The sequence below is a fragment of the Suillus paluster genome (assembly GCF_016628075.1).
Source record: "Suillus paluster strain FC165 chromosome Unknown EDB91scaffold_23, whole genome shotgun sequence".
Lineage (NCBI taxonomy): Eukaryota > Fungi > Basidiomycota > Agaricomycetes > Boletales > Suillaceae > Suillus > Suillus paluster.
Window position 1 is genome coordinate 519,285 of NW_024537583.1, and position 11,927 is coordinate 531,211.

An 11,927-nucleotide genomic window follows, 5' to 3' on the forward strand; every position below is an offset into this window, starting at 1 on the left:
TGCTGGTCCAAGCATGGCAGATGGGATTGGTGATGAGATCACCTCTGAACCCCTCACTTGGAACCTACCACATCTTAACACTGGGGCACCAGTAGCTTCAAGCTCCATGGCAGTTACCACTCCTATCTCATCGACATCTAGTTCAGGAAAGCGCTCTTATTCCAACATGTTGTCTGATCACTCCCCTCCTGCTCCCACCTCCGTGTCGCAGATGTCCGATACATTATCGGACAAGAAACTCAAGCTTTCAACCCAGGGCAGTAGCAGGTCGCACACGAGCACTAGCAAGAAGGCTGGCAAGGAAGCTGCCAGCACCGCTGCGCTAATGAATCTTCAAGGCACCATCAACCGCCTGACGGACTCTCTCACTACAGCATTTGGGACCACCGATGAGAGTCGCATGGCAGATGACCGATCGTGTGCCTTGCAGGCCATGCAAGAGGAGGAGAGTTTGACGAATGACGACAAGCTTGTCCTTGTTCATGCATTTATGAGGAGCTCAACGATCTGTAGCACATACATCCAAATCGTCCAGAATGATCTGCTGCTTACCCTTTTTACGAAGTATCATTGAGCAGACAAAAGAAGGTTGCAATTTGTAGCTCCCTGTGTACAAATTACTATGTTTTCATGCTTCGTTCGTATTATTTTCACGCTTCGTATTCTCAACCAAATTGTAGTATGTCAATCATGTAGGATACAACACAAATGTGTTGCTAGACGTCCTCGTCTTCTGCCTCATGCTCGAAATCATCCTCCTCATCAACATCAAGCTCATCGACATCACCAACATCAATAATGCAAGCATCCTCTACAAAACCATGTTCCCGGATATACCTCTCGTAGTCCTCCCACATTTGTGTCGCTATGCGATCACGGAACGCGTTTGAACTTGCATATGCGTCTGTGTCTGCACCCGCACCCACATTCTCACCAGTATTAGTATCATTAGGCAGTCCTTGATTCACAGGATTGTCATTGATGGTGACAGCGCGTGGGATAGACCCCTCGTCCGGATCATGAATGCGTATAAAGTTATGGATGGCGCAGAGTGCGGTGGGGATGTGCGCCTGTATTTGAATCTTGTATTCTGGGGATATTAATAGAATGCGAAAGCATCTCTTTAGGACACCAAAAATTCGTTCAATGACATTGTGTGCGGATGCATGACGAAGGTTGAAAAGTTCTTCTTTGTTGACCGGCCTGAAAAACAACATTAATTGAGTGCATGTTCAAAAAAAATCAAAACTTACCTGACACTCGCGCGCCCCCATTCTGCAAGATGATAACGAACTCCCCGATAAGGCACCACAAGCTCTGGACGAGAGGGAAACCCAGCATCTGCAAGAAAATACTTGCCAGGTGGAAGTTTTAAGCCCCCGCCAAGGGCTTCATCCCATAGACGCGCATCAGTTGCGGATCCTTCCCAACCAGTAAGTGCAAAGGTAAATTTGAGGTCAAAATCGCAGCTAAAGAGACAATTTTGCGATACGAAGCCTTTGCGATTGTGGTAGAGGTGACGTTGAGATGTGGGAGGGAAGGCATGGATATGGCTCCCATCAATCGCTCCGACGGTGTCCTTGAAATAGGGCCAGCGCTTCGGGTTGTCACGAATTTCGGTGGAGACCGGTGTGTCGGCAGCAGGAAGGCGGACATATCTCGTATAGAAAGGGCAGCTCAAGAAAATACAAAGCATCTTTCGAAAGTAGCTATGACAGAGTTAGCATCGAAGTTGAAACATAGAGAGTGGACTTACCAAGAAATTGTGCCATTTGATCGTTGGAATCGCTCTCCGACATGTCGTACTGTGAGCCCTGTCACGCATGAGTATAAAAATATTGCCAGCTGCTCCTCTAGTGAGACATGGCATGAGTCTGTGTGACCAAGAGCACGAAGCTCATTGATAAAACGCTCAAATACATGCGCATTGACGCCAAGCTCGCAACGAATTTGTTCCGGATGGCCAATGATAAGTTCAATAACCCATTCTTGGCCAGATAAGGCGGAGGTGTGGTAAGGTTCTGGTTCATTGGGTATCTGTAAGATGAGTATGTGCGCAGTTGCAGCAAGAAGTATGTTAACGAGCAGTGTGATATAACGAAGAATGCGCTGGCGGACTGCTGCTCACACCAGCCTTGTTTGATCTGGTGGTCAGATAAGCTGCGGAGGTATAAGGTGATCCTGTGGGATCAATAATGGTTGAGCGAACATCGAGATTCGACGGTTGCAACGTTGAAGATCTGGTACTCTATATATGTATGATACTTGATCTTATCATATTACTATCGCTTACCTGTCACTTTCAGACTCCATTTGCATTCCGACATCCTTGCGCCACACCAAAATTGTGTTGTTGGCAATTTGAGTTCAAATGACAGTTACCGAACAGGCTCTAAGTAAATATCAAGATTAGACAAGTATAAGAAGTAAATCTTCGGTTCCAGCGGGTCACCTCAGTGAAAGTACGGTCACAGACCTACGAAATTTCAGATTGGTGACGAAGTTGTCGGACGAGGTCCGAGGAACTGAAGTTGTTATTTGACACATGCAGTTTTCGTTCATTTTCGTATTGCATCACTCTATATAATACATTGATGTATCTGACAGCTACACTACTGGATGAACTATGTCTGACAGACAGTGTATTTGTCCCGACAATATTTCAAATGTCAGATATGACATATGTGTGTCTTTGGTGGCGTCAGAAAATTGATCATATCATGTGATGTCTGGATTCGGTAATTTTGGTGATGAAATATCGAGCCTCGATATCCGATGATGATAACATTCAACGTCCAACGTTCAACCTCGTGTGCTCTTGGAGCCAGACGAACACCCATATATCCTTCAACTGCATTCACCACTACCAAGCGATGAAGGCAGCCGGTCATCATTTTGGTTCGAAGACGGAGGGAAGATCCCAAATCGACGGTGTCCTATTACCAACCTATCACATACTATCGTGTCAGAGAGTTTGATGCAGGCCGTGAGGTGAAGAAGCAGGTGTTGGCAACGACTGGGCTGAGTAACCTTGGGTCACTGTTTCGGACCTGTCCTTCCAATGTTGATGTTGTCATCACAGCGTGAATAACGGAAACTTTTTCAAACTTTGCGTGTGTTCGTTTACCCCCCGGTGTCCGTCAGAATTATGTAAAACGATTTGAAAACGAATCCGATGATGCTGTCTTCATGAAGTGGCAGGACGCAAGTTGGAATCGAGCTCTTGTTGTACCCTCTTATACCGCGCTGGGGCCCTGTTCGTGCTAAATACCGTTGCAGTTTTTTCTCGTCACTAATCAGGAGCGCGTTTCACAGCATACGAACCATTCTACAATTATTGCAGGCGTAATATCGGATCTAAAAACTTCAAGAAACGACTCGGACTGTGACTGTCTTGCTTCAAGTACTACATAATGTGTCTGACTTAGGAAGTGCGATGGCGCATAGTCATTGTGCAATATTGTTGCCAGGAACTTAAGGTGCTTTTCAATCAGAAACATCCAGGTTACGACTGTCTGAGTTAAGTGACTGTAGTACACGATGAGTGATTTCCAGTCTACTAAGAACATAGGTTAAGTCTGTTCTACTCGATCGCCAATATGACATGTAGATGGGCGTCCAACATACTGCGGTCTACGGAACCTAGGGTTTGGGATGGGTCCCGTTCTTTCCGGGCGTGGCATTCACTGATGTCAGGATCGAAATGACTGTCCGAAAAGCACGCCGCATCGATACCACGAGTTTGTCCACTATCCAGAAACCTCCGCCGATACCCTTTATCAGCATCACGTCTCTTGATATTGGGATGAGCTCGTCAAACCATCCCTGTTCTGACTCCCAGTGAACTGCTTGTCCGCTAGCGGTGTATGATAGGGTATCTGAACCCAACGAGTGCACTTTGATGTAAACGTAAGGACAAGAATCATTCACCGTGAAAGTCAAGCGCTTGCTGGATTCTTCGTTCGCTGTGCCAGTGTTCTGTCCGGTATGAAGACGAGAACGGAGGGCATTGAGAGTATCATCCCCAATTTTCCAATGCGACGGAACTATTTCGCGCTATATAAGGATGAGATCGGATGGATTCCGTCCGGAGCAGGTAGGTCTCACTTGATCAGGGTCAAAAAGGAATGGATTCGTATGCGTAACAGAGTAGCACCAAGTGGGATCCTGGAGCCAGCCCGAACCTAATACAATGGCGATATCAAGTTCTCTAGACTCCTCGTCAGTCGTGAGTAGAACTTTGGGCGTTGATGCGCCAGTCTGTCGACGAGTGATGGGTGCTAATTTAACAACAGATCTGCCACGCAAGTCTGTCCGGACTTACAGGACTACCGCGGGTAGCGGAACAGTAGGCCACGTCTGGTTAGAGAGCGAAGGGCCCTAAAAAGATGAATCCCCTTGACGGATGGTGTAACCTTCAATCGTTATTCTTGGGAGTACTTGTGCATAGATGAGCTGGCCGGGCTGGACGATGTAGGATGGTGGGTCGGGTGGTCGGGGTCTCGTGAGCCCGCGCAAGATGTGGCAAGCTGTCATCGACACGGTGAACTTTCAAGAGCCCGACCAGACACGACAGCTTGCCTTCGTTATCGTTAGCTCCAACGTCAAATGGTAAAGATGCTCCTTGTCGCTCCGAATACTGGCGAACACTAGTTTCCATCGCCATCGATCATAACACAGTGCTTCATTGAATCCAAGATGACGTGTTCCGTCGAGAAACTGCCCGAATGCAGCGTCATTGCCTCCTGCCAACCCCGCACCTGAGCAAGATTGCTTTGTTGCGAAGACTTGACGCCTGACACCAAGATGCGAGCTCGTGGAAACGTATGGTCTATCCTAGGGCAGGCGTCTCCGCAGGATCTCGAAAAGAGTGTAAGCCAACGATTCAAAGTTGTCTCGTCGGGTCAAAGCTGCCCTTTCACAATTCTTTTCAGTGTCACAATTGCAAGAATGAAGTGACTAACCCAAGCCTCGGTACGTGTGTAAACTCGCGTACTATAAAGTTCCCAAAACGCAGTCGGGCTCCTTCCCGGGGCCGATTATAGGGGCAGGTTGCCCGAGGTACTGATGCGTTATGCCAAAATTAATCAAGCGAATGCGGTGATGATCTGTAGGACAGAGTAGGATGTTATCTAGCTTTATGTCACCATGGATGATACCATGAGAGTGAACGTGCTTCAATGCCGAAAGCTGGTATGCAGAAGATTAGGCCTATATGCGACACAGTAAGGGAGCATGCACCATTTGTACAGCCAGTCGAGGAGCGATCCTCTTTCGCACTGCCTCGGCTTTCTCCACGATAGCACGGATATTCGGTCCCAACAGCTCCATCGAAAGATATTCGAAATGTTCGAATCGCTCGACGGCGCACACCAATGGGATGGTTGGATGACCGCACAACATTTGGAGGACGCGGGCTTCATGTTGAATAACCGTACGTTTGAACCGCAGCGGGACACGGGACTTCTTGACAGCTACCACTTGTCCAGTTATTTGGTCTGTGGCTTTGAAAACTCGGGCCTGTATTGTAGCGCAATTGTTGAGTGACAATAATATCGTAGCGATGACTCGGATTGGAAAAGTGCACACACAGCCCCCTGACAGATGATGATGGTACCAGAAATGTTCGGTCCGCTCTTCCATATAAATATTGCCTCCAACGTCTTAACCACAGCTATATCGTATTTTTGTGCAGCGTGGTTCCCTGCTGGTACGAGCAGCGTGATGATGCAAGCGCACAGCCACGGGCGTTGTTTGGCAGCAGCCTTAGGAACAAACATGGCGCGTCTTCAACAACATCTTCCTCGATATTGCCCAGGTGGCAGGCACATCAGTTTATAGCATAACTTACTCTGAATAGACGTTAACCATCATGGCGGACGCAACTGCGTCCTTCAAAGACGTCCCAGAGCTGTTCGAGGTTGGCATACATTCTGACGACTGCGGCTGAAGGGCTTACTGTGTTTCAGGTTGAACTTGGAGAAGCCTTGACAGCAAGGACCGAAAGTCTTGGTCAGTCAAGCACATTTCGACCTTGCCTATTGAAACACTGACGATGCAAAATAGCAACATTTCGTGAACTTGGCCCGCCAGACCTCTGCCATATCGTTAAAAGTACAGGACGCACTGGACAGCGCGATGTGAGTTCTAGCATCTTGAATCTGCGGTGCACGCGTTGACCGTTGATTAGATTGGCTCATATCACTATGTATCCGGAGTAGATGCATCCTCTTCAGCATCCCTTGCCGCGTATATTAACTCTCTCACATATTCCATCGAGGACAATTCTGCCTGGTTTTCGAAGAGTACAGTGTGGAAAGTCAAGAGTGGTTGCTATTGGTTTGTTTACAATTCCTTGATACATCCATATATGCTGAACGCTTCGTCAAAGTTGCTTCAACGCGTTCTCTCGCGTAGACATTCGTGTAGATGTGAAGATCCCTGGAGGTGTCAATGCCTATGTCGTAGATCTTCGCGGCGAGCGGTGCGTATTACCTTGTGGCACATGTCGAGTTATTGATCGTGTTTATGGGCTCTAGACACGAAGCGACCCCAGAAATATGGCAAGAAACGTTCCTCTCTGCGCTGCTTCGAGCTATCCTCTACTCCGACGACCCGACTTACTGGTTGGAAGCTTACCGAAAACTCGATCCTATCACTGGAATTGAAGGCGAACTCCGTTTTTTGCAGGCGGCTGAGGCCTTGTTTATGAAGGGTGAGTGCTTCACTTTTCAGCTTTGCTTGTCCAAGAATCTGATGGCAGCGTAGGATGGCAGGTTGGATCGGATCCCGAGATCCAGGTTGCTACTGTGGTTTCTAACCACTTGACTGCGGGTATAATGAAGTACTTCGGCGATAGCGGTCGCTGCCAGCCAGCAGCAAACTTATTCGAGAAGCTGTCTGCACGAGAGCCGGAGATTGCCTCGCTCCTGGCAAGGAGTTATATTGGAATGAGTGCGCTAGGTTCTTCCTCTCATCGAGATACCGTCTGACTTTTTTTTATGACAAGATGAGGAAGTAAAGGCGGTCCAGATCATGTCTGCTGCCATGAAGCACACCCCACATTCGTACACCCTTCTTCACGTACAAAGTGATTTCCTACGGTCCAAGGGCAGGTCAGACTGGGCATTAAAACTCGCGAGAGAGGCTGTTAACTGTGCACCGAGTGAGTTTGTCACTTGGGAGAAACTCACCGAGCTGTACATGGACACGAAAGACTACGAATCGGTATGGGACTTTTCTGAATACAGTTGATTTCACTGACCGCCACCACAGGCGCTGCTAACGTTGAACTCGTGTCCGATGTTCACCTTCAATGGACGTGATGCTCACCGTGTTCTCGCGCCTGCAAAAGTCCATTTGCCCTTCAAGCGCCAGATTGGCGACATCCTCCCCGAAAAAACGAAAAGTGAAGACGATGTGGTTCGTGGGATTATTCCATCACTATTTGTATCTCATATCCCCTCAGGCCGACCCTGCCCTCCTTCGCCTTCCTGCGCCTGGTCTTCGTGGAACATGGGCGAGGGCTTATTCCTTGCTTACACGTCTTGTCTCTGATATAGGCTGGGACGAGTTGCTGAAGACACGGAGTGCAGTGTTTGTGATGGAAGAAGAGTACCGGATGCAGAAGGCCCATGCAGACATCCACAAAGTGGTAACCAACAACAGCGCACGAGATGTGAACGGAAGTGCAACAATGATCCACGAGGATGGCTCTTTGACCGAGGGGAGCACAATGCTCGCAGATGATGATGCGTCTACTCGTGGGGTGTCTAGTCCCCTCTCGGAATCAGAGGGTAAGCCTGAAATTGAGAATGGGCTCAGTGCTTCCGCCATTCCAATCATCCGTGTGTCCTCAGAGTATGACACGGAACGCGAAATTGCAGAGTCTACTCGTAATGGCATTGCAGAACAGGACGAGGCGAAAGAGTCTGCAGACGTGCAGAACCCGGCACTCGAGAAGCCAATGCAAGCTGCTGCCGGAGAGGAGCCCGAGCCGTTGCAATCACTAAACTCCAATCAGGAGGCGTTCTCATTCACGAATAAGCGCCTGTGTGAGCGGTGGCTAGATAACCTCTTTATGGTTCTCTACGAGGTAAGAATCACTCCATAACTGGTAGGCCATTCTCGAATATGACGTGCCTTCCCAGGACTTGCGGGTGTGGACAATCTTCCGAGCAGAAGTTGCACATTTTAAGACACAGCACGTTGCGTACCGGAAAACTGGGCTTGAATGGGAGATCCTCGGAGACCTAGGCATGCGCTTGCACCACAAAGAGGAGGCTAAAGAGGCTTATCAGCGATGCCTCGACACTTCGCGCTACTCTCAGAAGCCATGGGCGAAGCTACTAGAAATGTACGCCGAGGAAGGAGATATTACGCGCACCATCCAGGCTGCCATACGGGTAGCAGCATACCAATATGCTGATTACACGGAGATGACCGTACGTGCCGTCCCCTGGTACCTGGGGAAATAGCTCACCTTGTCTACAGTATCCAACGCTGATTGCGCGGTGCTTCTTCAAGCTTGGCCAGATCCATGGCCATGCCAAGATCTCCTTTACCCTTCTGAGCATGGGTTTACCCGAACCGATCCTGAAAATCATGGATAGCTACCTTCAATATGGGAAGACGTTTAAGGTGGAGGGATATGACTTTTAATCACTTAATCTTCTTCTTGTCCTTTGTCCGTTCCCATACCTACATCTTTCATGTCAATACTTCTTCGCTTGAGATTGTAATGATGTGAAGCGAAAAATAGTGAGGGAGGTAATTCCACCAGGTTCATGATTGCCTTTCTGAGCATCGGGAGGATAGGTTTCTCCTTTGGCTGTCAGTCCACAACCGTTTCTTTCGACAACGCCCATCATCTATCACCCCTGAAAAGCTGACGTGCCAGAGGTCGTCAGTGGCTAGGTATCTGATGTATAGTGAGCTCGACATCATGGCGGACTCTCCTATCCGACGACTTTCCACCGCTAGCTCAAACAGCAGCTTCAAGCGAGAAGAGGATCTCATCAATGCCTATGAAGCAGAGGAAGAAAGGATCATTAATGTCTTGTCTCGTAAACTCGAGCAGGTATGTATGAGGATACTATTCTCTTTGAAGAGATGCTTATTCCATGTGGTGTACAGCTTCGTGAGGAGAAAATCCAACTCGAAAACGCTCTCGAGGCAGAGTCAGAATCTCATGTGAATAGGCTTAGTCGGGAACTGTCTGCATTGCGGCAGCAGCAGCAGCAATCTGGAACGAATGGGATCACCACTTCACCAGACAACAGGGTGGGACTTCCAACGTTTATGGCTGGTCGAGACCCTATGATCCCAAGTGCAGAAGTCATGCTGGAAGCCATGAGACGGGAAAACGAGCAATTGCGCAACCGCCTAGTTGATACAGAAAGAGACTATGTGCGGGTGTCACGATTAAATGAAGTGTATCGTGAAGAACTACTTGAACATAGGAGACGGGTGAGCACCGGGTTTTGAACTGTCTTAATTGTATCTTAATCATGCCCATTGATATTCTAGCTCGGTTTGTCAGTAGACAACCTAGTCGGCCTGTCCTCTGCAGATCCGTATTCGCAGCCTACACATCGACGATCTATGTCTAATCTATCATCGCCTAATACATCTGTGCCCCAGACTTCGCACGCAATCCATGGTGTCCCTATTCCCCGGCCTTCGTCCTCGATACGGCGCCCATCGAACAATATGTCAGAAAGTAATACACCATTGTCGCATTCTCCATCCTCAACAGAGTCACCATTCCCATTCTCGCCTATTGTTGGAACAAATCCTGCAAGTTTTGTCAGTAATGGGACGCATATGACGACGCCACCATCGTCCGCTTCATTAACATCAAATCCCCCATCAACATTCACTATTCCTCATATGTTGTCTTATCCCTCGGTACCACCGCCGTCGCTGTCTTCTTCGTATGGATCACCTAATGTGTCTTACGTACCGCATCGCGATCACTCAATGTCTCCTGTGGTACCTTTAAGTAGGCGCAGTTCGAACGCACGAGGAAGCATTGAACGTCGCTTCGCGGAGCCAGTGACCGGTCGGAGTCAGAGCAGGCACGGGAGTGTCGAGAGGGGCGCACGCGTCGCGGAGACAGGGACATTGATTCCCCGCTCCCGTCGTGACAGCCAAAATGTTTCAGTCACCGCAGAGGCGTCTACTGCGGCGGAGGGTATGATAGGACGGTCGAGATGAAAGTTCGTGGCTTCGTTTTCTGATTTTTCTACGCTACCCTACGTTGCTTTCGAACAATATGCTATCTCTGCTACTGGAAGACTGATGTATGTATAATATAATGCTCAACAGCCATTGTTGCCCCGTCACAGCCAACCCGCATGTGTAGAACAATGTGCTACCACATATGGTACATGGATACACCGCCTTTCGGCGCCCCGTGCCAGGACCCCGCACACCGGTGGAGATGAGCAGCTGTGTTCACGAATACCTTCAAAACTATACCTAAGAGCAGACCTCAACTATTGCTCAGATGTCTCTATTATCCTCAATGTGGTGTTTGGTGGCTCGGCTGTCCAAAATATGTAGGCGACAGAGGCCCATCTCCATTACATACATAAAATGGGCTAACCGTTATGGAATCTTAATTTCGGGGTCCTCCAGACGCGATTCGGATCCGCGGAAGCTTTTGAGTCACGCGATGGCGCGGTATAAAAACGCGTCGGGGGAGCTAAGCGGCTAGCATCGCCCCTTTTTTTCAATGTCTTACCAGTACCAATTCACCCAAGGAAACGTATCAATGCCACCAACACCCCCAACACCGTATTCATGGGAGACGACGGAACTCAACAATAATCTTCCAGAACAACTTGATCATCATCATCATCAGCCCGCTCAACACGCTTTGAATCCACAGCACCAACCTCAAAATGTATATGCCACGTCACCGTCTGTCATTGAGCTTCAAGAACACGTACCCGTTGTCCCAAGTCAACACCGAAGTGAGGTCCCACAGCACTTGCATCATATGTCATCAGCGCCAGGGACTTCCACGAGAAGACAAAATGTCGTGTCTCAAGATATGAGACCTCATATACGCGTTGATACGACACGTCATATGACGCATAGCACTAGCCCACCGTCTGGCCCACCCTCTGCTGGCGATGTGCATTCAGTAGGACCAGTGCGGGCGAGAACATCGTCCGCGCACAACATGGTACACCCATATCGTCGCCCCCATAGTGCGAACCCAAGTCGAGATAATCTACCTGTGAGACAGTCAAGTAGCAGTTATGCAGCAAGTTTGTCTATGCCGGCTCCTTCAAGAACTGCAGCCCAAACACCCATTCCTGCCTCATTACACAGGTGAGTGGTCGTGCACTGATATTAATTCAGGGGTATATTAATATGGTTGTAGGACCGCCATCATCAGCCCATCCCATGTCATCCCACCTATATCATCCAACGCGACTTTTATACCTAGAGCCGATTACTTCTTTTGCAGCGAGAGCAGAGTGTCAACAGCATTGTTTGAACTTCCAGGAGTGAAGAAGAGCGATTTGAAGATCGAGTTATCAATGTGCCAGAACGGTGTGAAACAATTGTCAATCTCAGGAGAAACACGGCAACCACTTCTAGACGGCCTAATAGCACTCAAAGAACGCAAGTATGGCAAGTTTCGCAGGATACTTCCCGTTCGTCATGATACCAAGGCGAGTAAGCTAAGTTTTCCTACCGTCTTGCGGCTCAAGCAGGCATTTTTCAGAAGGAAGACATCTCCGTCAATTTAGAAGACGGCGTTCTCATTCTTCGCATAAACCTGGGGCCACCGCTCGAGTCTGAGCAGGAATCAGAAATTATCCCTATACCATGAGTGAGCCTGACTTCAAGTAAAGTCATTCATTGTGCGCCATCTGTTCCGGCAAGAGCAATACGACGTCTGATACCCT

The 11,927-nt window shown here is 48.6% G+C and overlaps 4 protein-coding genes across 4 annotated transcripts; 2 read left to right on the forward strand and 2 right to left on the reverse strand.

The window, feature by feature from the left end:
• Positions 1–3,642: 3,642 nt before the first annotated feature.
• On the reverse strand, positions 3,643–4,666 carry EDB91DRAFT_1081827 (uncharacterized protein; the record flags this gene model as incomplete). The annotated part of the gene is made up of 4 exons (XM_041315416.1): positions 3,643–4,056; positions 4,108–4,260; positions 4,325–4,359; positions 4,441–4,666. 4 exons carry the CDS (start codon positions 4,664–4,666, stop codon positions 3,643–3,645), a joined length of 828 nt encoding a protein of 275 aa, XP_041177696.1.
• A 140-nt stretch (positions 4,667–4,806) lies between these two features.
• Positions 4,807–5,943, reverse strand: EDB91DRAFT_335040 (kinase-like domain-containing protein). The gene is made up of 3 exons (XM_041326905.1): positions 5,242–5,943; positions 4,965–5,190; positions 4,807–4,915 (listed from the first exon to the last, which is right to left on the reverse strand). The coding sequence occupies exons 1-2, from the start codon at positions 5,641–5,643 to the stop codon at positions 4,996–4,998; spliced, it is 597 nt and encodes a 198-aa protein (XP_041177697.1). The 5' UTR covers positions 5,644–5,943; the 3' UTR covers positions 4,807–4,915; positions 4,965–4,995.
• EDB91DRAFT_334997 (Chs5p-Arf1p-binding proteins-domain-containing protein) lies at positions 5,759–8,792 on the forward strand. Its single transcript, XM_041326904.1, has 12 exons — positions 5,759–5,920; positions 5,970–6,012; positions 6,067–6,140; positions 6,191–6,339; positions 6,392–6,484; positions 6,540–6,715; positions 6,769–6,954; positions 7,010–7,227; positions 7,276–7,422; positions 7,469–8,095; positions 8,151–8,444; positions 8,494–8,792. The coding sequence occupies exons 1-12, from the start codon at positions 5,873–5,875 to the stop codon at positions 8,659–8,661; spliced, it is 2,223 nt and encodes a 740-aa protein (XP_041177698.1). The 5' UTR covers positions 5,759–5,872; the 3' UTR covers positions 8,662–8,792.
• A 152-nt stretch (positions 8,793–8,944) lies between these two features.
• Positions 8,945–11,851, forward strand: EDB91DRAFT_1237184 (uncharacterized protein; the record flags this gene model as incomplete). The annotated part of the gene is made up of 7 exons (XM_041321553.1): positions 8,945–9,079; positions 9,136–9,468; positions 9,529–10,195; positions 10,767–10,979; positions 11,016–11,343; positions 11,396–11,690; positions 11,744–11,851. The coding sequence occupies 7 exons, from the start codon at positions 8,945–8,947 to the stop codon at positions 11,849–11,851; spliced, it is 2,079 nt and encodes a 692-aa protein (XP_041177699.1).
• Positions 11,852–11,927: the final 76 nt, after the last annotated feature.

What these genes read in the sequence shown, in the direction of transcription:
- EDB91DRAFT_335040 (XM_041326905.1), bottom strand. Translation starts at nt 5,643, where the DNA reads ATGGAAGAGCGGACCGAACATTTCTGGTACCATCATCATCTGTCAGGG. An exon ending in CTCGACTGGCTGTACAAATG is followed by an intron (nt 5,191 to 5,241) that starts GTGCATGCTCCC and finishes TCTGCATACCAG; the next exon opens with CTTTCGGCATTGAAGCACGT.
- EDB91DRAFT_334997 (XM_041326904.1), top strand. Translation starts at nt 5,873, where the DNA reads ATGGCGGACGCAACTGCGTCCTTCAAAGACGTCCCAGAGCTGTTCGAG. An exon ending in GACGCACTGGACAGCGCGAT is followed by an intron (nt 6,141 to 6,190) that starts GTGAGTTCTAGC and finishes ACCGTTGATTAG; the next exon opens with ATTGGCTCATATCACTATGT. An exon ending in CGAAAAGTGAAGACGATGTG is followed by an intron (nt 7,423 to 7,468) that starts GTTCGTGGGATT and finishes ATATCCCCTCAG; the next exon opens with GCCGACCCTGCCCTCCTTCG.